Source organism: Chiroxiphia lanceolata, chromosome 8 (genome assembly GCF_009829145.1).
Source record: "Chiroxiphia lanceolata isolate bChiLan1 chromosome 8, bChiLan1.pri, whole genome shotgun sequence".
In the NCBI taxonomy this organism is placed as follows: domain Eukaryota; kingdom Metazoa; phylum Chordata; class Aves; order Passeriformes; family Pipridae; genus Chiroxiphia; species Chiroxiphia lanceolata.
This window is the reverse complement of record NC_045644.1, coordinates 1,299,566-1,320,071: the sequence shown is the minus strand read 5'-3', so window position 1 is coordinate 1,320,071 and position 20,506 is coordinate 1,299,566. Positions and strand designations below refer to the sequence as shown.

The 20,506-nt window shown below is 48.7% G+C and overlaps 2 protein-coding genes across 4 annotated transcripts in view; one reads left to right on the top strand and one right to left on the bottom strand.

The window, feature by feature from the left end:
* The window catches only part of EIF3A (eukaryotic translation initiation factor 3 subunit A), a 36,510-nt gene extending 32,810 nt beyond the window's left edge, over nt 1-3,700 (top strand). For all 3 annotated transcript variants that reach the window (XM_032694920.1, XM_032694922.1, XM_032694921.1), the window contains 3 exons: nt 327-501; nt 944-1,113; nt 2,430-3,700. In XM_032694920.1, the coding sequence (XP_032550811.1) occupies nt 327-501; nt 944-1,113; nt 2,430-2,671 (587 nt within the window). In that variant the 3' untranslated portion in view covers nt 2,672-3,700. The remainder of the gene's footprint in view (nt 1-326; nt 502-943; nt 1,114-2,429) is intronic.
* Nucleotides 3,701-5,709: 2,009 nt separating this feature from the next.
* NANOS1 (nanos C2HC-type zinc finger 1) lies at nt 5,710-11,335 on the bottom strand. Its single transcript, XM_032695516.1, has one exon. The coding sequence runs from the start codon at nt 11,253-11,255 to the stop codon at nt 10,485-10,487; it is 771 nt and encodes a 256-aa protein (XP_032551407.1). The 5' UTR covers nt 11,256-11,335; the 3' UTR covers nt 5,710-10,484.
* Nucleotides 11,336-20,506: the final 9,171 nt, after the last annotated feature.

The window sequence follows — 20,506 nt, the reverse complement described above, 5'->3', positions numbered from 1 at the left end:
TACTTCTTCTTGCACTTGTTTTGCACAAGATCCTTGTGGAGTTCATAGTTTCTGACTGAGAACGGCAGGGTGTGATCAGCGCTGCTGAGCTGTTACAGGCAGGCCTGACACCAGGTGTGGATTGCTGGCTTTACATTAAGCAGTTTGTACAGTGTTCTGTCTGTGGCTCCCTCTCAATGTGCACACTTTTTACAAGCATCTTGAGTTGGATCCTCAGGGGTCAAAACTTGAAGAACCAGTTTCCGTGAGGGAAGTAAAGGATTCTTTGTCTACAGAGAGATCAGAGGTCAGTCACAAATTCCTTTGACTGTGTTTCTTTCTTACAGGGGGATGGAGAGAAAGAGAGAAGGCCCGTGAGGACAGCTGGGGCCCTCCACGAGACTCCAGACCTTCAGGAGACCGTGAGTGGGACAGGGACAAAGATCGGGATGAAAGCGAGAAGGACCGGGAATTCGACAGAGAGAGAGATTTCGATCGAGACGATCGTTTCAGGCGCCCCAGGTTTGCCTTCTCTGTTTAAATACTTGTAGAATGTTTCTGTCAAAGGAAAAGCAGACGTGCCCTGCTGATAAAGAAATAATGTGGAATTACCAAGTGAAAGGAACAGGGGTTGGTTTGGGTGAAATTAAGCACTTCAGGCAGCAAATGGATAGTGGCGTTTTGGGGCCCTGTTGGCTTGTTATTTTTAAGATGATGTTATTTGTTGACAGAAGGAATCTCAAAATGCTTTACTGCTTATAGTTATTATTTTTTTTAACCCATTTTTAAGAGAATCCCATCTTAGGCTCCAGAAAAACAAATACAGTTTTGGAAGTATGTCAGTATGTTAAGTTCTATTTCACCACCACCGGGTGTGAAAATATCTGTGCTGTGCTTTATTATCACTTCATCCATAGCAAAGGTAAAATATTAACATTTAGCCTTCTGTTTTGAATGGCCAAAGGGATGATGCTGGTTGGAGAAGAGGCCCAGCTGAGGAAACTTCTAGCTGGAGAGATTCAGGTCGCCGTGAGGAATGGGACAGAGGTGGCCGTGACATGAGGGATCGGCGCAGCGATGACAGAGAGCCACCCCTCAGGAGAGGCCCCCCCCTCAGATCAGACCGGGAAGAACGTAGGTTTATTTTACTGTTCCTGAAGTGCTACATTCATTGCAGAGCCTTCCTCTTACTGACACTGCTAGCGTGGGGTCAAAGGGGAATAAGTTATATTTTCGGCCATTTAAACTCCCTTTGTATAAACAAAGTGCTAAAAAGCAGCTTTGGTGTAATTGAGGATTCTTCAGAGAATCTTAACTATTTGTAGTTTTATTCTTTTCTCTCATAGTAGCATTTCACATCTACAGTAGAGGATTAACATTTCAAGTATGCACTTTTCATAGCAGGATTGTGTTCTGGGTGAATGAATTCTTTGTACTGAGATTATCGAGACAGACATCCCAGGAAGTAATTTCTGTCCCTTTTCTTAAAACCATTAAAATGTGAGGGTAGTATTTCCAGATGAGGCCTTATGGGTTTCACACTATTAATGGTAGTAATTTTGATGACTAACCTATTTTAATTACAGACGTTACCCTGTTTTAATTTTGTATATTTATTAATCCTTTGCTGTGTTCTACAAACACAGCAACAGCGGATACATTTAGCCTGGAGACGCCACCACGTCTTCCAATTCTGGCATTCTAATGTGCAGAATCTCTTTGTCTCTGCCCCACATGTGGGTGCTCTGGCACGTGGGATCAGGCTGGAACAGAACGTGGGATCAAACAGGGGACTGCTGCTGGCAGAAAGGCAGAGTGTTCTCAGTGGGGAGATTTTTGGGGTTTTTTTTAATGTATCAAGAAGTTTTGGTGTTTGGCTGTTTGGTGTATGCCCCAGCTGGGGTAGAACATTTAACATCCTTTCGGTGGACATGAACAGTTCTTCTTATAGTAAAGGGTGGTAGATGCCATTACCAGTAATGTAATTCAGTACCTCTTAATTTCTAGTAGGCTGAAGAGTAATTTCCTGTCTTTTAGTGCAGTGAACACCTAAACATTTTCCACAAGTGTTTTTAAGTAAGGATTTTTCTGTTTTCAGGGTTCAGTCATTTCTAAGGAGACACTTTTGTGCTTTTAATTCTGCTAATAATATAAGAATATATTTTTACATCATAAAACCACGTACATCAGTAGAACATTCTTACTGCAGTTGTTGTGTTTTAAAGATGACACTGGGCTTGCTCACCACACCCCGAAACTGAAAAGGGGCTTGAGTGATTCCTGTCATTACTTCCCTGTAAAACTAAAGCATGTATTTGGCCATCCTCATTGTATGACCTCTTGGCAAGGCTGAGAGTCAGTAAATCAGAGTGCCAGGGTCGGCCTGCTCGTTTAGACTCCTGCAGGTGCTGGGGGAGCGTGACAGAGCTGTCGTATTGTCTTTGTTGCAGCGAGCTCCTGGCGCCGCGCTGAGGACAGGAGAGAGGAACGGGGAGAGGAGCGCGAGCCAGTACGGAGATCAGCCCCTGCTCCCGCTGCTCCTCCAGCTTCTGCTCCCCCACCAGCATCCAAAGAGCGGGAAAGAGACGGGGAGAAGGAGAAAGGCTCCTGGAAAACGGAGAAGGAGCGTGAGCCCGTGCGCCGTACTAAAAACGAGACAGATGAGGAAGGGTGGACCACTGTACGACGTTAAGTGGGAATCACAGAGTTTAACCAATGTTTTAGCTTTGATTTGATGGAATCCAGATTATATTTGTGCTTATAAACATTCTCAATTGGAATTCTTTAACCAATGTTTTGAGGTAACATGAAAGCATGAATTACTTACTCATATAGATTGATCATGCACAAAACTCACAGCAGAAGGTTGGAAATGGAAATGCCAGTTTTTGAAATTTCAAATGATGCTTATTTCATGGGTCATTTGTTGCTAAAATAAAAAGAAGCAAGCCCAACAGCTGTCTTCAGTACGGCTTCTATCTCGCACCAGAAGAGGCTGCCCTTTTTATTTTGAGTCTTTCTTAGTTTGGAATGGGGTATTATCGTCACAGAACACGCATTTGAAAACACCTCTGTTCACAGAGTGGAATTATTGAAAAAGCAGAGCTAAATTAATTTGCATAATTAGCCAAAAAAAAATAGGAAAGCCCTCTTTTACATAGGTATCTTGGAGGGCAGGCGGTTTCTGAGACTTATTTTATCACTATCTAAATTCAGTAAGTTGTTTGAATTTGAATTAAATACAATAAACATTATGAGCATTAGCTACACCGGGATATTTTCCGTAGAGTTACTTGAATCCATCACACCTCTGAGGCCATTTTGCAGTCATAGTTCCAGTAATGTATACACTGCTGCAGTGTACAATCCAACTTGCAGCTTTCACCATTTCAGTGTTTTGGTAAGCATATGGCTATGTACTTTCTGTTGCCAACATCACAACTGCTTTTTCCATTACTGGATAATTCATGCCTTTCAAGGATTTTTAAATATTGTCATATTTAAAATGTGTGGTTTTGGAGAAATTGTTCAATTTTCCCCCAATTCTTTGTCTTCAGGGTCAATTCTTTCCCTTTCCAGAAAAGTGATTTGTAGTAATGGCTGTGTTGACTTCACACCTGGGGTGCGGTAACAACGATTAGGGATCTGATCACACTGAAGCCAACACAGAACTTGCTGCTGTGTGTTTCTTCAATGATAAATAAACGACTTAAGGAATTAACTGCTGTGTCTTGACTTTTTAGTAGCTCCCTGCAGTATGTGTTCATGCAGAACAGCTGTTGAACAACCCTTTTCTGTTCTCATACCTGTTCTGTAGCAGCTGAAGGAGAATGTGAGAACACCTGGGATAGTTTCTCCCTGAGAAAGCTGGTGTGTGACCAGAAGTCCGTAATACTCCTCTTGTCCTTTTCCTGCCCTCTTCTGAGTTATCCAGGACCAGCAGGTATCTTGGGAAACAGTTGCTCTCACAGACATCTGAGGGCTTGATTTTTGTGTCTTTGGAGCCTGTCAGGTCATTTCTTGAGTCACAGAACTCCTTCAGAGGAGTAGTGTTTTCTAAGCATAAAAAGACACCATGGTTTTTGGTTATTTTATCCAGGAACAGCACATAGATCTGGAGCAGTGGCTGCTGCTGTTGTTGAGCCACCTGTTGCTGTCCTTGCATTCTGTGTCACAGGATCACAGGGTCAGTCCTGTTGAAAGGGACCCAGGAGCTCTCTTCACTGCTGGCTGCGAAATTGTTGTGTTACTTAGAACTGTGCTTCTCCAGTGTGGTCTTGGGATGTGGAGTGCACAGCTGTTATGGGCAGCCTCTTCCAGTGCTTGACTGGCACCAGACTGAACAATCAGAATCACAGGGTTGAAAGGGACCTTTAAAGGTCATCTAGTCCAACCCTTCTGCAATGAGCACAGACATCTTCAACTAGATCACAGTCAGAGCTTGAATGTTTCCAAGGACGGAGCATCCACCCTCTCTCTGGGCAACCTGTGCCAGTGTTTTCCACCCTCATTGCAAAAAAAAGTTCCTTGTATCTAATCTAAATTGACCATCCTTCAGTTTAAAGCCATTACCACTTGTCCTATTATAACAGGTCCTGCCAAAAAATCTGTCTCCATCCTTCTTATAGGTTCCCTTTAAGTGCTGAAAGGCCACAATAAGGTCTCCTTGGAGCCTTCTGTTCCCCAGGCTGAACAACCCCGGCTCTCTCAGCCTTTCCTCGTAGGGAAAGTGCTCCAGCCTTCTGTTCATTTCTGTGACCCCCAAAAAGCTTAACCCTCTCTCTTTTTGGCTTCTGCCATGTGTCTCCCTGCCTGTGCACTGCTGTGGAAAGCCTGAATTTTCCAGGTACTGGTAGGAAGTGGTAGGACTGCTGTGAGGTCTCCCTGAAACCTTCCTGTCTTCCAGGCTGAACAAGCCCTGTTCCCTCAGCATTTCCTCCCAGGCGTGTGCTCCAGCCCTGACTATCCTCACTCAGATTTGGCAGTGTCCTGCTTGTATGGGGGGAATAGAACCCCAGAGGGCACACAGGGGTCAGGATGGGTCTGCTGAGTGCTGAGATTCTTCCCTTTTACAGGCTGTGGTCCAGTTCAAACAGCCTGGGATCTGCTACCTTGTGCTCCCCTTTTTCCGAGGGGCATTTGAACCTCCCAGCCTGTGACTGCAAGGACTTTTTCCTTGGCTGGGCAGGACCCTGCCCTTCTCGTTGAATTCACCAGGCTCCTGCCCAGCCTGTGGGTCCCTCTGGAGAGCAGCCCTGTCCCAGGTCTGTGGGCTGGTCCTCCCACTCCAGTGGCATCCACAGCTCTGCTGAGGGCACATCCCTCCAGAGCCTGGAGAGGGCTGGTCCCAGGGCAGCCCCCGGATGCCCCTCACCTGCTGCCGCCCAGCCCTCCTTGCTGAGCCCAAACATCCAGCCAGTTTTTGTGCCCACTGTTGTGTGGGCTGCAACATCCTCACCTGGCTGCGAGGATATTGTGTGACAGCACTGACACCCTTGCACTGACACCCTTGCTACAGTTGAAATCAAGAAAATCCACTACTCCTTCCCTTGGCCACAAAGTTGTTCTGTTGTAGAAGGCAGGCTAGCCAGGCATGGTTTGCCCTCAGTAAATGCCTGCTGGCTGTTCCCAATCTTCAACTCCTGCATGTGCCCAAAAACAGGCTCTGAAAGGACTTCCTCTGTGATTTTCCCAGGGACTGAAGCAACACCATCTGGCCTGTAGTTTCTCAGATGGCCCTTTCAGCCTTTTTCAAAGACAGGTACATTTGCCTCTCCCCAGCCATTGTAATATGTAAAAAGTGATTATTATACCTTCAGTTACATACTTTTAATTGTATCCATACAGTTTTACACAGGAGTGGATGTCAGTGATCACTACACCAGCTAAAGCTCTCTTCCCCCATCTGTGTTATTAACTTCCATTATTTGAGATTGTGATAATGTTGCCAACACATGTAAAATTCCCAAGGACTGGGCAGCTTGAGAAAAGATCTGGGAGATGTGAGCTTTGCAGACATGCCAGTGTGTTTATTTTACTGCTTGATGGTTTTAGACACAGTACTAACTACAGTGATCAAAACCCACTACTGACCAGATCCAACAGCTCAAACCTCCATCTACTGCCATCATTAGACATGAGCACAAAGTTTGATTACCTGAGGAAGGCCAATGAGTTCTCTGTCAACCTTTGCTTTGTTTGATTGAATCACATTCAGTTAAACATCTAAAATTTTCAGTGAACCTTAGAAGAATACAAACTGTCACAGGTTGTATTTAGAAGGCAGAGCTTAAGGCTGCTGCTGTTTAAATGGGTTCAAGTGTTGCTCAATTGAAATGAATCTCCAGGAGCAGAGCAAGGCAGGGGTCAGGTATGAGCGGGGCTGTTTGTTTGCTGCTCCCAGAGCAGCCCACAGACTGACCCAGCCCTGGGGCAGGGCTGAGGACCATCAGGGTCCCTGGCAGAAGCAGGGCATAATAGACATTTTAATTAAGTTTTCTCTAGAGTATCTTTTTTATAAAATCAAATAGAAGTTTTTTACAATATCAGTATTTATGAGGACTGGCAGGGCAGGGCAATAAGTGCAGCTCCTGACTGAGCACAGCCCCAGGACATGCCATGACCTTGGTGGCCTCAGTGTGGCCACGGGCAGGACCAGGAGGATGTCAGGGTGGGCTGGTGGGCAGCCAGGAGACACCTCAAACAGCAAGACTACTGGGAGGTTTGCCTTGTTGTGAATGAAACATCTTTGTGATTTGAATGCCCTTGGGCTGCACTCTTTGACAGGAACTGCTACATGTAAGCAGTTTTTCCTCCTTTAACTAAAAGGTACTGCTGAATGGTGGGAGCCTACGAAGGGAAGGTGCTGGGTCAGTGAAATGCAAGACCCAAAATTTCCCTGTGATTCAGGCATTGGTACCCATCCTGTGTGGTTTACTGCAGCACTGCAAGAAGTAGGCACACAAGTGGCTTAACAAAAACACACAATTCTTCCTATTTTGCCATGGCAGGACCAGCTGGAACTGAAATGCTCTACGCTTTCTCTGATCCTCCTCTTAAACAGAATTATTAAGGCATTTAATTATGGTAGGATGGAGATTCTACAAGCTATTCCACTGGGTTTTTGGTAATCAAAGCCTCCCTTGCTGCAATTTAAGCTCTTAGCCCTTTCACTCTTGGGCAGGAGGACAACCTACTGGCTTTGCTACATCTCTTTCTGGATTTAGTATAGCACTTGTGTTTTGCCCAGACAACTGGCATATTAAAATTAATCATCTTCTTCCCCATGAAACTGTTGGCAAACTACCTCCAGTGTGGGTGAAGCTGCCACTCTAGGAGGGAAGGACATTTTATTGCCTTTGTGTTTTTACTCCTGTGGCAGTTACCTGAGAGCAACCTGTCCAGACAAGATTTCCACCAAACATGGGCACAGACTTACCTGACTTCAGCTGGATCGAGTTATCTATACATCTGAAAGTAGTTTTTAATTAGGAGCACTTGCTTTTTGCCAAGACTAGTATCAGCTGAGGATGATTATCCAATATTGTGTTCACTTCTCTTGCCAGAACATTGCTATGGAAAAGATTCCATCACTAACATGCACAGGAATATTTCCCTGTAATAAAGCAATTCTCTGAAGATATAGTATTTGTTTAAACATGTGGCCATAATATTTTGATTTGCAGATGCCTGTAGAAAATTGAAATAATATCTCACTTTTCCTAGACCTCTTCTGCAGAGCATATAACACTCTAAACTGACCTGCTTTCAGATTCAGCTTTTTGTTATTCCTAGGATTTAAATTACTAATGTAAGTGGTTCCCAGTATTTAAGGAATCAAAGTGGCTCTATAAACACTATGAATTGTAGTAAGCTTTTCAGACTGACCAAGAACAAGCATGCTCCTGCTTACTCAGTGCCACAAGGAGTGTGCTGGTGCACCAGAAATCACAGGAGCTTACTTAAAAAAAAAAAAAAAAAAAACCACAAAAAAAGACCAATCATAATATCCTCAAAGGTTTAGTCTTTGTCAGACTCTTACTTGTAAAACTTAGAAGGGGAAATTGTCCTGTTGAATGATCATGTAAAGTAACTGAAGAGCTTTGCTCTCAGGCTGTCTGTTGCCGACGCTGAATCTCATCATCTCCTCTCTGGAACAGTCTGTTGTTTTATTTCTCCCCACCCCCAGCTGGTCTTTTGAAGCTGTTACTCTCCCACTTTACCTGTTAAGACTCTGATCAGATGCCTCACGCCACGTGCCAGGGATGACAGGCAGCTCTTGGCCTTCCCACAGCCAGGCCGTGCACGTGTGGGATGAGAGGGGAACCAGGAGAAACAGAGCCCAGGCCATCAATACAACCCTTTTCCTCTCACACAGGTGCTGCACAAGGCCAGTGCCATCTGAGGCAGGGGATCTGCTGGTATCCTGATGGATTTCCAGGGCTGGTACTGCACAGCAGCTTAATGTAAAGAGCAGAGAGGTGGGGCAGGGACATGGCAAACCCTGCGAGGAGCAACTCCACTCCAGCCCGGCCAGTTAACCCTCAGAAAACACCCGAGACAGATTTACTTAGATCTTTCTTGCTTTTGTGTCCAGTAACAGTCAACTGCATTGAAATGTATATACGGATCTTCAAAACTTCCCACAAGGAAACAAAAATACAGAAGGAAACTCTTCCCACAGCATCACACTTGAGCTTGATTCTAATGTGTGGTGGACACAGATTAAACCTACGTGGACCAGGAATCACAAAACCAAACACATCTAACTTCTAACAGCTTAGAAGAGCCAGTGGTGCACACCCCATGGAGCAGGAGACAATAAGTAATGGTATTTAGCACAAGGAGAGAGGCTGCCACAAGGGTAACTGCAGCCACTGAGTGTTATTTAATGCAAGCCCCACTGCATTTGGTAATTAGAGCTGACACCATCTTTGGAGTCATCTGATGGAGATTTAAAGGAACACTTCCACACAAAATCAGGTTCTCCCTCCTAACTGCTGTGGCTGTGAGCCAACAGCTGCGATGAATAATGAACCCTGGGCCCTCATCCCCAGCCCATCCCACACATGTTTTGACTCCATTCTTGACTGCCCTGCTCTCCCCCTCTTCTCTCGATCCCATTCCCACCCTGCTGAGTAGCTTTCCAAAAGGAAACTGCACAAGTGTGAATCACCCCTCACTTTCCTGGTTCACTTTTTCTGTCAGCACCCATCTCCTTTCTCAGGGTCCTGGTGATGCCCCAGCAGTTTCTCCACAAGGCCCTCTTACCTCCCTGCTTTCATTAGGGCATCCTCCCTGGACAGAGCACCCCTCCACATCCCAGGTGTCACAAAGCCATCTGCAGTGTAACAAACACTCTGCTCTGAAAACTCCTGCACCTGCCTTTTGGCTCTGGAGGAATCCTAAGCAAACTACAAGCCTGCTGCTGCTCCTTCTCCTTCCTCTGAGTCAGAAAATAAGCAATTTCTGGTCTTTTGAGGATTAGAAACAACGTAGCCCTGGCTGATATTCAGTACCAAGGATCTGCCATCACCCAGGGTAGTCCAGATCTTCAGTATAATTCTTATGCTTTGTACAGTCTATGTAGTGTTAAGGATATTTGTTAACCACATGGGTAGATCCCTTCTACTTGCAATGAGTTAAAGCCACATTTTCTCAGCTCTTCAAAATACACAACCTCCCTTTCTTCCGTTATCCTGTGGTCACAGCTTCCTGCTTTGTCCAGGTCTTTTTCCTCCAGGCTTCACATCACCTCCCCCTTCACCACTACAAACACAGCTGCATCAAATCTTGTTCTGTGCCATTGTAACGGCCTTTCTGTCAGCAGAAAGGACTCCGTTTGCACCCTGGCCCAGAGTCATCATGTTTTCAAACATGCACTTCGGTGTTTTCTCCTCTCAGACCTTCCCCAAAGCCGAGCATCCGATGCGGGGACCTGCGAGGCCAGCGCCATCCCTGCTCACGAGTGGAACGGCTCACAAGTGACCGCGGGGCACCGCTCCAGGTAGGATGCTGCGATTTCGGGAAGCAGGAGTGAACTACTGAGGGCAGGTTTGATCGCGGTTTGCACACCGGTTTTAAGACCGGCAAAGGAAACCGATGGGACGTTTGCTTTAAGACCCGAAAGGCGTAGTGTTGTACCCTAATTAAACACCCTGCTATTAAGTGGCAATTAAGAACAGCTCTCCGGCCCGCCCCGCGCGGTGCAGCCCCGCAGGATCCCGGTCTGGGATGCGCTCCGGGCCGGGCGGCAGGAGGCGGCGCTGCCCCTCCTCGGGCGACCTGAGACCCCCGCGACCCTCCCGGCGGCCGCTTCGACCCTCCGAACCCACTCCCCGCAAGTCACATCTCGCCGTCTCCGTAAAAATCACATATAGATATATTTTCTTTCTTACAATAAACAAACACAGCGCATCTCCGCCGCGCAGTCCCCGCCGGGCTCGGCGCGGGCCAGCGCGCACCGGCCGGGGCAGTGTCACCGGGCCGGGGGACGGTCCCGGGGGTCAGCGGCCCTTCCTGCCCAGCGCCGTCCGGGCGTGCCGGAGCTGCCGGGCCGCCGGCACTTTGGAGAGGGGGCAGTACTTGATGGTGTGGGCATTGTCGCCGCTGGCGCCGCAGAGGGGGCAGGTGTAGCGCCGCAGCACCGGGCAGAGGACGCGGCCGTCGGGTCCCTTGAGGATGTGCGTGGTGTAGAGGGCCACCGCCTCTTTGTTGTTCCGGCAGAAGACGCAGACCTGCAGCTCGGGCTTGAGCAGGCGGGAGGCGGCCCGCGGGTGCGCCGGCAGCCGCCCCGCCACCACCACGCCGCCCCAGGCGGAGCCCTCCCGGCCCGGGTGCTCCCCCGAGCAGTCGAACACCACGGCGGCGGGGCCGCCGCGCCCGGGGAACGGGCTGAAGTCGGCGAAGCGCTCCTCCAGCAGCCCCTCGCCGTGGTGGTGGTGATGGTGATGCCCGCACAGGTCCAGGTCGTGCAAGTCCAGCGCGCCCTCGAAGTACGGCCCCGCCGCCTCTTCCTCCTCCTCCTCCTCTTCCTCCTCCTCCTCGGCCGGCGGCACGGCGGCCGCCACCACCACCGAGGGGGGCTCTGCGCCGAAGCCCTTGCCGGGGCGCACGGCCTTGGTGATGAGCGTGGCCAGCCCCAGGTAGTCGTTCCAGGAGTTGAAGACGTTCCCGCAGGCGCTGTGGCTCCGGCCGCCGTAGCGGGCGCCCGGCAGGCACTCCACGGGCGGGAGGTGCCGGTGCTGCTCCAGCTTGGCGCCGGGGAATGCCTCCATGGGAGCGGCCCCTCCCTCGAGCGCGGTGCGGGGCAGCGCCGGGCGCACCGTCCGCTCCCGGGGCCGCTCCCGCTCCGGGTCCCGCTGCCGGTCCCGCTCCCTCCGCCCGCTCCCGCCGCCGCCTCTGCGAGCGCGCGGCCGCGCTCGGCGCCTCAAATAGGGGGCGGGGGCGCGCCCGCCGCGCTCCCATTGGCCACCGGACAGAGCCCCCTCCCGCCCATTGGCTGAGGGGCGGAGGGGGGCGTGGCCAGGCGGCCCTGGGGGCGCGCGTCAGCCCCGCAGGTGCGGCCGCCGAGGGGAGTCGGGACCGGGATCGGGATCGGGATCGGGATCGGGAGCGGGAGCGGGAGCGGGAGCGGGAGCGGGAGCGGGAGCGGGAGCGGGAGCGGGATGGGGAGCGGGATCGGGATGGGGAGCGGGAGCGGGCTGGGGCTGGGGAGCGGGCCCGGGATCGGGTGCCCGGGTCCGGACCACACGGGCCGGTCCCGGATGCTCCCGCGGCGCCGCTCCCGTGCCGGTGCCGTGACACCGCACCCAGCCCGGTACCATCGCACTGACCGCGCACCGCGGTACGAAACCAACCCGCTCCACCCGCAGCAGAGCGATGTGCGGGCACAGAACAAGTTCAGTGCCGCCCAAGTGGGAAGCGGTTCGTGCCTCCTCAGCTGGAGAAGGGCAGCAGGTACCTCCCCGTAGGTGCCCGTGAGCTGCGTGGGGCAGAGGGGATCTCCTCTTCGGACCCCTCTTAGTCAGTGGGTTTGATTGGTTTTACTTAAAGCTAATAAAAGGTTTGGATGGTGTCTCAGGTATGTGCACTCACTGGAGCAGAGGGACATTGAACTCACTGGAGTGCTGCTCAGTGTGGGGAACCAATCTGGAATACTCAGCCCAAAAAAGGACCAGACCTGACCTACGCTGAGGCTGTGAGGGCACAGTGTGCAGCGGGTGGATGTGGAGGGACCCTGGGCAGCAGGATGGGCACCGGTGCCCTGCAGCACCCCCCTGAGCCCGGTGAGTGTGGGTAGCCCAGAGCTCCCCTCGCTGACGGTGCCCGCAAAGCAGCTGCTGTGGTGGGGACAGGCAAGTCCCCCCTTTGCTGACCCAGTCTGGCCACCCAGGAACCAGATCCTCCTCTGGGAAGCATCACACGTGTGCTCTTCCATTTGGGCAAGAGGAGCTGGCAATGCAGCCACGGGTAAAGATCCTATTGATTTCCAGCCCCTGGTAAGAGCTGCTGGGCTGAGCACGGCGGGTGGAGCTTTGTCAGAGGGGAATCTCTCTCCTGTGCACGGCCCTGATTTGTCGGTCTAACAGATACTCCTCTGGCAGGTAAAGCAGCTTCACAGTGTGCTTATGTTTGCACTTGAAATCAGCAGGTTTCATGAGCTCAGATATCAGAAACACCTCTTCAGGGTTTGATATGCTTCTCCAGCCATGTGAAATGCCTGGGAGGTGGGTGTATCAAGGACCAAGGAACAATGCAGATGGCTGCAGGGAGTAGAGCTGGCTGGAGCGTGAATTCTTTGGTTGGAAAATGGGACTCGCTTCAGTACTGAAAACATTTCCAAAGGAAATCCTGTTCCAGATTGTGCTCATGGTGGGACATGGTTCTGCTCCAGGTGACCACAGGGACATTTCACAGTTGTGTGGTGTTAGGCTCAGCCCAGAGCTCAGTCTCTGAGGTGCAGTTATGTGACACACCTCTCCTCTCTTCAGTGGAGCATTTTGTGGCTGGTCCATTGGGGCCATTACCTCTGAATACAATAAAACAGAGGTAACAACTGGATGAAACAGTGTGGGGTGATCGGTCAGAGTGGTGGAGCATCACATCCTGGGGCAATTGTTGTGGCTCATCTTCTTCTGTGGACATTTTAAGAGGCAGTCTTGGAGAGGCAGTAATTTCAAATCACTGCTGTAGCAGTGTAAGTAGCACAGGCAGAGAGGTAAACAGCCCTGTTCCCCTCACTGCTAATGCAGGGAGGGATGAAGAACATGGAGCAACACAAAAAATATCCTCACTAGAAAAACACTGTGAAGGATAGATACTCATCACCAACACTGCAGTAACAGCACCCTCTGACAGCTCTTGACAGAGCTCGTGTGTGTTGCCAATCCAAGTGTACAAGACATGTTACAAAAGTTATTTTGATGTTTTCTCTGTCCAGATTTTTGCCAATGGCCCCTCACATTCCAGGTGTTGAGCAAAGACTCAGCAGCTCAGTCAGACATTAGGTCTCTGCAGAGACCAACCTCTGTTGGGGATCATCAGCCTTGCACCAACCTTGTACCAACTTGTTGGGTGGCACGTTGCAAAAAATCTGGTTTGTTGGGTGCAAGAGTAGGAAATGCCACTATTGACACTGGAACAAATCAATGTCTCAGTGAAGCTCTTCACCAGTTTCAAGCAGCAAACAAAATATGTGGTCAAGAACAGCTAATGGACAAGTGGCTGTTTCTAGGAAGGATACAGTACTGGTGTTTTGGAGTTCTTTGAAATGTTTTTCACTTGTAATGTTTTTCATTGGAAACGTTGAGGACTGCATGAAAAATTACTGCTCTGTCCTCAACTGGAAGTTGGGATTATTTCTGACTCCATCTCAAATTGCCCTTTCAGCAACCTCAGTTAGGACTTGGACAGTGTGAGACCACAGATGTCTTGGTGGTGTCTCATATGAGTTCTTGTGGCAAGGCTAAGCAGCAACCCTGGAAAACTGTCATCTGGAGCAGAAGTGACAAATAGCTGTTGGCACTGTGGATTCAACACCACGGGCCAAACTCTGCCCAGCAAAGGGGAAAGTTTTCTGCTCCCTCAGAGCAGTGAGAAACCGTGTCAGCGATTCAAGTTGATCTGAGCACGGGATCAGCTCCCATCAGAACTGCTGGGAGTGAGCAATCTGCCTCAGGGGACTGGGGCAGGACATCCCACTGGCCAGAGGAGTCTGTAAAGCCCAAGATGGCCCCTGGGAATATATACAACAGCGAGGGAGGGAGGTCTTTGTATGGGGCTGGAGGAAACATTGCTTTCCTCATATTAAAGGAAAAATGATCCAGCAAGTGATTTAACAAGAACTATAGAAGGATTTACGCACAGGGGGGTTTGAGTGCATGCAGGACAGCTGTCAAGTTTAGAGAGGAGATTAGCAGTTGATTTGAGAGATACATTAGGAAAGGGTTTGCTCCAGGGGGCTGTGAGCTCCCTTGAGGCCGGGGAGGATTTAGTGTCTGTAAGTGTTGATGTACTGTGCACGTTATGAAGCTTGCCATCCCAGCAGCTTTGATATGTTCCAGCTTTTCTTTAAAACCCCTGTGGATTTTAAAGCGACTTTCATTTAACGTGGGAGATGTTGACAAGCTCCCCCAGGAGGCTGGTGAGTTCTCGAAAGGGTCTTTTAAAATATTGGCTTCACTGCCACTTCTGCAGGATTCCCCCCCCCCCCCCCCGGAGTATCAAGGAGTGGTTTGTTTCTGACAGCACTAAAAATACATTAGGTGTCTGCTGACACAGGGAAGATATGCCCTGTGCTGGTTGGACTCAGCCTGCTGTTCAGGGATCCTTTCTAAAGCTTTTGGCTTAGCAGATGATGCTTGTGTTTGGAAAGCTGAAGTTTATAGCACAGAGAGATCCTTCTGTTTGGAAGATTGGAAGCAGCTGGCAGGACTAACAGGGGTGAGTTAGGTTTCAGTGGATACAAACACAAGCCATGGAAGCAGAGCTTCAGCCTGGAGTCTGCTCAGAGGCTCCAGCACCCACGTTCACTGTGCCCCTGGGAGAAGTGCTTTCCCTGGCGTTTTCCTTTTGGAAGGGGAGAGGGGCACAAGGCTTGTGCCATAAGTGGATGTGGGGTGGCTGTACTGGTGGGTGGTCTGGGGAGGAAGCCCCTGCTCCAGGCCACTGGTGTGAGGACCCCAGGCACAGTGGCTCCCAGGCTTCAGGAAAGGAGGGCTCGAGCTGGGTGTTGGTAAGAAAGGTAAAGCCCTTTTTACTGGCAAAAACTCACTGGGATGGAGGATTAGGGATGTAAAACCAGCCATGAAAAATGACTTTGGTTTTGGGAATCTTTCACTGAAGATGTACTTTTGCTTTTGTCGTGTGGAAGCAGCCACACAGGAGATGGACTGCAAAGGGGGCAGTGATGGTCTGCCTTCCTGTAATCTGTGCTGAGCACAGTGGGCTATTCTGCATAACTGAACACATTGTTTCTGTACCAGGGCATTAAACTCCTCCATGGTGCAGACCACAGCTTCCATGTTCCTGCTGGAGGCAGGAGAGACTGTCCAGATCAGTCATCCTCAGCCCAAGAGTTACACGACAGTCCTCAGGCAACTGCAGCAAATGTTTACCCAGGCACACAGAGCTGGTGGGGGAAGTTGTGTATTTGTAGCTATCTCTTAATTTGATTGAGCCACTGAAAATGCAGGCCAGCACACAGCAGCAGCCAGCTCTCTAAGAACTGCTGCTCCACCTTGTTGCATGCAGACAACTGGAAAGACGTGAGAGGAGACAATAAAGGTGCTCACAGGAGCACAACCTTGGCATCAAGTAAGTAATGTGCCCACCACAGCAGAAAGTTATATGGGCAACCTAAACACGGCTCTGCTTGACTGTTGAGTGCTTGATTTTCCAAAATGCCATCACTTTCCCTGTTTTGTTTTATCTCCAGCAGTGGCAACTTGAACCCAGAGCAGTTGAACCTGAGCATTCAGCAGAGCCAGAGCTGCCCTCTGGCAGCACCAGCCTGGCTGTGCCTGCAGCCACGGGAGTGCACAGGGGGTGTGTGGGCTGCCAAGGACACAGCTGAGCCCTCTCCAGGGCACAGCAATTAGGGACAGAGTAGACTTCATGCTCTGGGGGCTGACAGTGCAGAGAGAAGAGAAACTGAATTTCCTCTCTTCCAAAATAATTTTTCAGCTGAAGCTGAGCTGGTTATCAGGAGGCAAAGTGCTTTCTGGACACAGACCTTTTTAAATCTTCAAATGCAGAGCACTGCTGAGAGTGTTGGAAATAGCTGTTAAAAAAAAAATCCATTACAAGACCATTTTTACAATCGAAAATGTATCCACTTGAATTATCGTGGCTGATAAACAGTAGACACTATCAGCTCTTCCATCATCTCTTGCAAATGCTTGGAATTTAAAGGAGAATGCAAAGGTCGTAGACAACCAGCCAGGGTTTTGACTTGCCCATCCAAACTACTGCAGAACACAAGTACAAGCCAAGAGCTAAATGTTTATCAGCAGAAGCATATTTTTCCTGAGGATATAGTAACTCATGGAGAGGAATGTCAAAGTGGCATAGAAATTCATACATGCTGTTTATGAAAAAATCAAACAGTTCTTCTGAAAACTGAAAGTTTTTCTTTTTTTGCTTAGGAAGAATTTGTGTTTATGCATTGTATAAATACATCAGGGAAATGTAATAAATGCTATATAACCACTTCAGTTTCTAAATATCAAGTGAGGTTTCCTTCTTACAGCAAATCAGACTCATGCTGAAACTGCAAACCAGGTTCTTCTGCAAAGATCCTGTGAACCTGAAATGTCACAGAAATTGTGCTGGCTTTACAGTTTTGTACTGAATCAAATCAACCCTGTATCATTGAACTTTATTGTTACTGAATATCTCTGGATATCTCTGGAAGTCTCCAAGGCCAGGCTGGATGAGGCTCTGAGCGACTTGGTCTAGTGCAGGGTCATGCAAGTGGAAGGCCAAGACAAAGCATTTGGGAAAAATCAGAGGCTTTCTGTTTTGGGCAAATCTTTGGGTTCATTGAAAAGAGTTTTCAAAGGAAATTTTGGCTAGACACTCTACATTCCTTTATGTATTTCTCCTCTCCAAAAATGACTGCTGCAGGATATACTTGAGAGAGCTTGATACTTGCATGAGGATTTGTTGCTTTTAGTTTCTGAATCAGTTCTGAACCTGAATTAGCAAATGCTAGTGCATATTTCTAATAGCAACAAGAATTCCAGCAGAATTTCTGAGGTCTGCCTGGCTGATTAAATCCAGTAAAGTCTCCCACTAAGCTCCTAGGCAGAGCCAGCCGTATTAAGGACTTTAAGACAACCACAAATTCAGTTCTGAAGATTTTTTTATTGTGTGAAATTTTACCAAGCAGAAGATACATATATTAGTTGATCCATATAAATGTCATACACACACGCAAGACAGTAGATAAGTTCCTGATATATTAGTTTCACACGGTGAGGATAATAGCATTTCTTCTGACAGCTTGATTAAATTTGTAAAAAATTCCTAATGAAAAACAGTCATTGCATTTTTTGTCAAGTTGATAAGTGCAATTTAGCTGAAAGAGAAAAGGAATTGGGCAAAAATCAGGCTTGTACTTAAAAACTACGCGTGAAAATTTGCACTGGTTTTCTGCTTTGTCATTTGATGAAAGGAGCAAACAGAGGGTTCTTCATTGCCCTGCCTGCTTGGTGGTGCTGACTTTCTTAATCTGAAATTGCAGTTGCCTCTATTGGGAAGAACAGTGATGACCAAGAAAATAAAATAGTGAAGAATACTGAAGTCAAGAAAGCAGCAGGAAATAATTTTGAATCAGCCTAACTGTTTTATATTTCTGGTATATTCTGGGATCAAAGTCTTCTCAGAAGCCACAGTTGTTCCTTGGCTGCCCTCCTCCCAGCCCAGCCCGTGCCCACGCTCACAGCTCAGGCTGGGACACAAACACCATCTGCCCCCAAGGCTTTCTGGGCTGTGGGGTCCCTCCTGCACAGAGCTTGGGGTGCATCTGGCTCCTGCCCATCCTCATTCCTTACCCCTGGGAGCCCTGGGAATGGATACCTACGGATGCCACGTGAGATTGGGTGCTCCTGATGTGCAGTGAGTGTATTGCAACCTGCACTCTGGCATTTCACATCCCTGAGGAGCCTGTGCTAAGCTTCTAAATTCTTGCACTCCTGTTTTCTCACAAATCCCATTTGCAGTCTGACCCTGAGAGCATGACTTCATTTGTGTTTGCAGTAAGAACTGTTTTGTTCAAATCTTTGGATGCTTTTGAATTAGGGTTTTTTTTTCCTTTCCTGGAGGGATAAACCACTAATTATACATGAAAATTGTACCTCAAAGATCCGTCTTAATAATATAATTGTAGGAGCAAAGCAACTGGTGTGATTATGTGCATCATTGCACTTTTCAGCCATTAACCAGCTTTTCTTGGTTAATGAAGTTAGTAAAACCTAGAATGTGCTTTGCTGGAATATATCCAGTGCAATCTCATTATCACCTACGAGCCTTTATAATTGGGGCGATAATGTGCAAAATGTTATATTGCTGATGGACGAGATGGGATTAAAAGAGGGCAAAGTCCTGCTCTCAGACACACATGACAGACCCTGGGGTTTTGGTGTGTGTTTGTGGAATGCCTGTAGCCCCATGTGGAGTTTGGGCAGTGGCATTTCAAGCAAGAGGAGGTGCCCTTGGAATGAGTCCAGCAGCAAACTAATGAGAGCTGGGGCCTCCCAGGAAAGGGAGAAGGAATTGGTGCTGTCGAGTCAGGATGAGACTGTAGTGAGGCATGAAAATGGTCTTAAATGCCTTCAAAGGAGGGAATAATCTGTTCTCCGTGATCCTGTTGGATAGGACACAGAGGAATGGGCTTAGAGCACAGCGAGGGTGGTTGACATTGGGTATTAGGGAAACGAGGGTGGGTAACTAAGGACTGGTTGGAATTGCTTGGACCAGAGTGCATCAGAGGAGTCTCTGCTGCTGGCAGGCACCAGCAGGAGGTGGGGGAGGCACTGGTGGAGGTGGACTGTGCAATGCTCCTGGCTTCAGTGGTGAGGAGATGGAGCACCAGCGTCACTGTGGCTCAAGGCACGTGCAGGCGAGAGGCTCTCAGCAGAGAGACAAGAGATCTACTTGGTGCTGGCAAAAAACACAGACCAGATCTGCCAGGAGGATCTGTGCTCAGAACTATACTTACCTGTTACACACTTGGAATTGCTGCCAGGACTGCTGATAGAAGGGAGAGAAGGATGTCAGTGTTAAAAAAAGGGAAGCATTACTGTTTGTTGCCTTGGATTATACAGGTATAAGGCTGCTTCTGTTTGCACTTGTTTGAGTTTCAGCATGTCTCTTTAGGAAAAAAGCATCCAACTGTTATTCAAAAAACCCTGTAATGAAGAGTCATCCTATCTGCTTCAGCTCTGGCTTTGGTAATAAATTCATTATTTGCACTGGTAAACATGTGCCCCATTTTTCCGGTCAGAACTTGTCTGTTTTCAGTGTCAGGGTTTTCCTCTGCTAACTGAGGGCCCTGATCTCAACATTTCATTCTCCCTGTAAACATGATAGTCTTTAACCAAGTCATCCCTTAACCTCCTCTCTTCACAAGTTAAGTAGATCGAGCTCCTGGATCTGTAGCTGTAAAGGCTTTTTTTTCATCCTTCATATTCCTCTCTGAACTCTCTGCAACTTGTCAGCACCCTTTATGAATTGTGGGCTCTAAATGTACTGACCCTTCAGTGGGAATTACACCAGTAGTGCCAGGAGCAGAGAAAGCTTTGCATCCTTTCCTACAGTACTACCCTCAGACATTGTGTACAACTGAACAAGAGCACAAAAATAGTTTCAGACCAAAGGTTGATCTAGCTCAGCATTCTGTTTCTGACAGTAGCTTGTAGTGGGTGGATACTGAAGGGTGGTATTTCCCTGCATAGCTTCCCCTTATCTTTTAAAAATAAAGATACAATGTGAAATTCCATGCAAAGCCTGTGGTATTTATACATTTTTGGTGCCTAGATGGTCTGTTACGCCTGTAACTTTTCAGCAGTTGTATCAAGTGCTGCTCTAGGAGTTAAACTGCAAACCAGAAGATTTGTGTCTTTGCTGAGAGTCTGGGAAGGGATATTTTTAAATCACAGCAGGGCCCTGAGAAGGCAGGGCGAGCACCATGGTCCAGACAGAAGGACAGCGTGTCCCTGCTCCGTGGGGACAGGAGGACACATCCTGCTGCTCCTCAGCAGGATGGCTGGCCATGACTGACAGCCCTGCTGCACTGCCAGGGGCTGGCACCCCCAAAGTGCAGACCTGGGGCTCTGCATGCACTGCTGAGCTCTGACAGCAGCTGCCTGGGTGCCAGGGAAGCAGCTCCTGCAGTGTCCTTGGTGCTGGGGAGCCCGGCCTCCCCATCTGTCAGCTTTCATTGAACCACTGCCATCCCCAAATCTGTTGGAGCACCTCTGACTCCCAGGACACATCCCTGCCTCCTGTGAGCATGGAGCTGGGG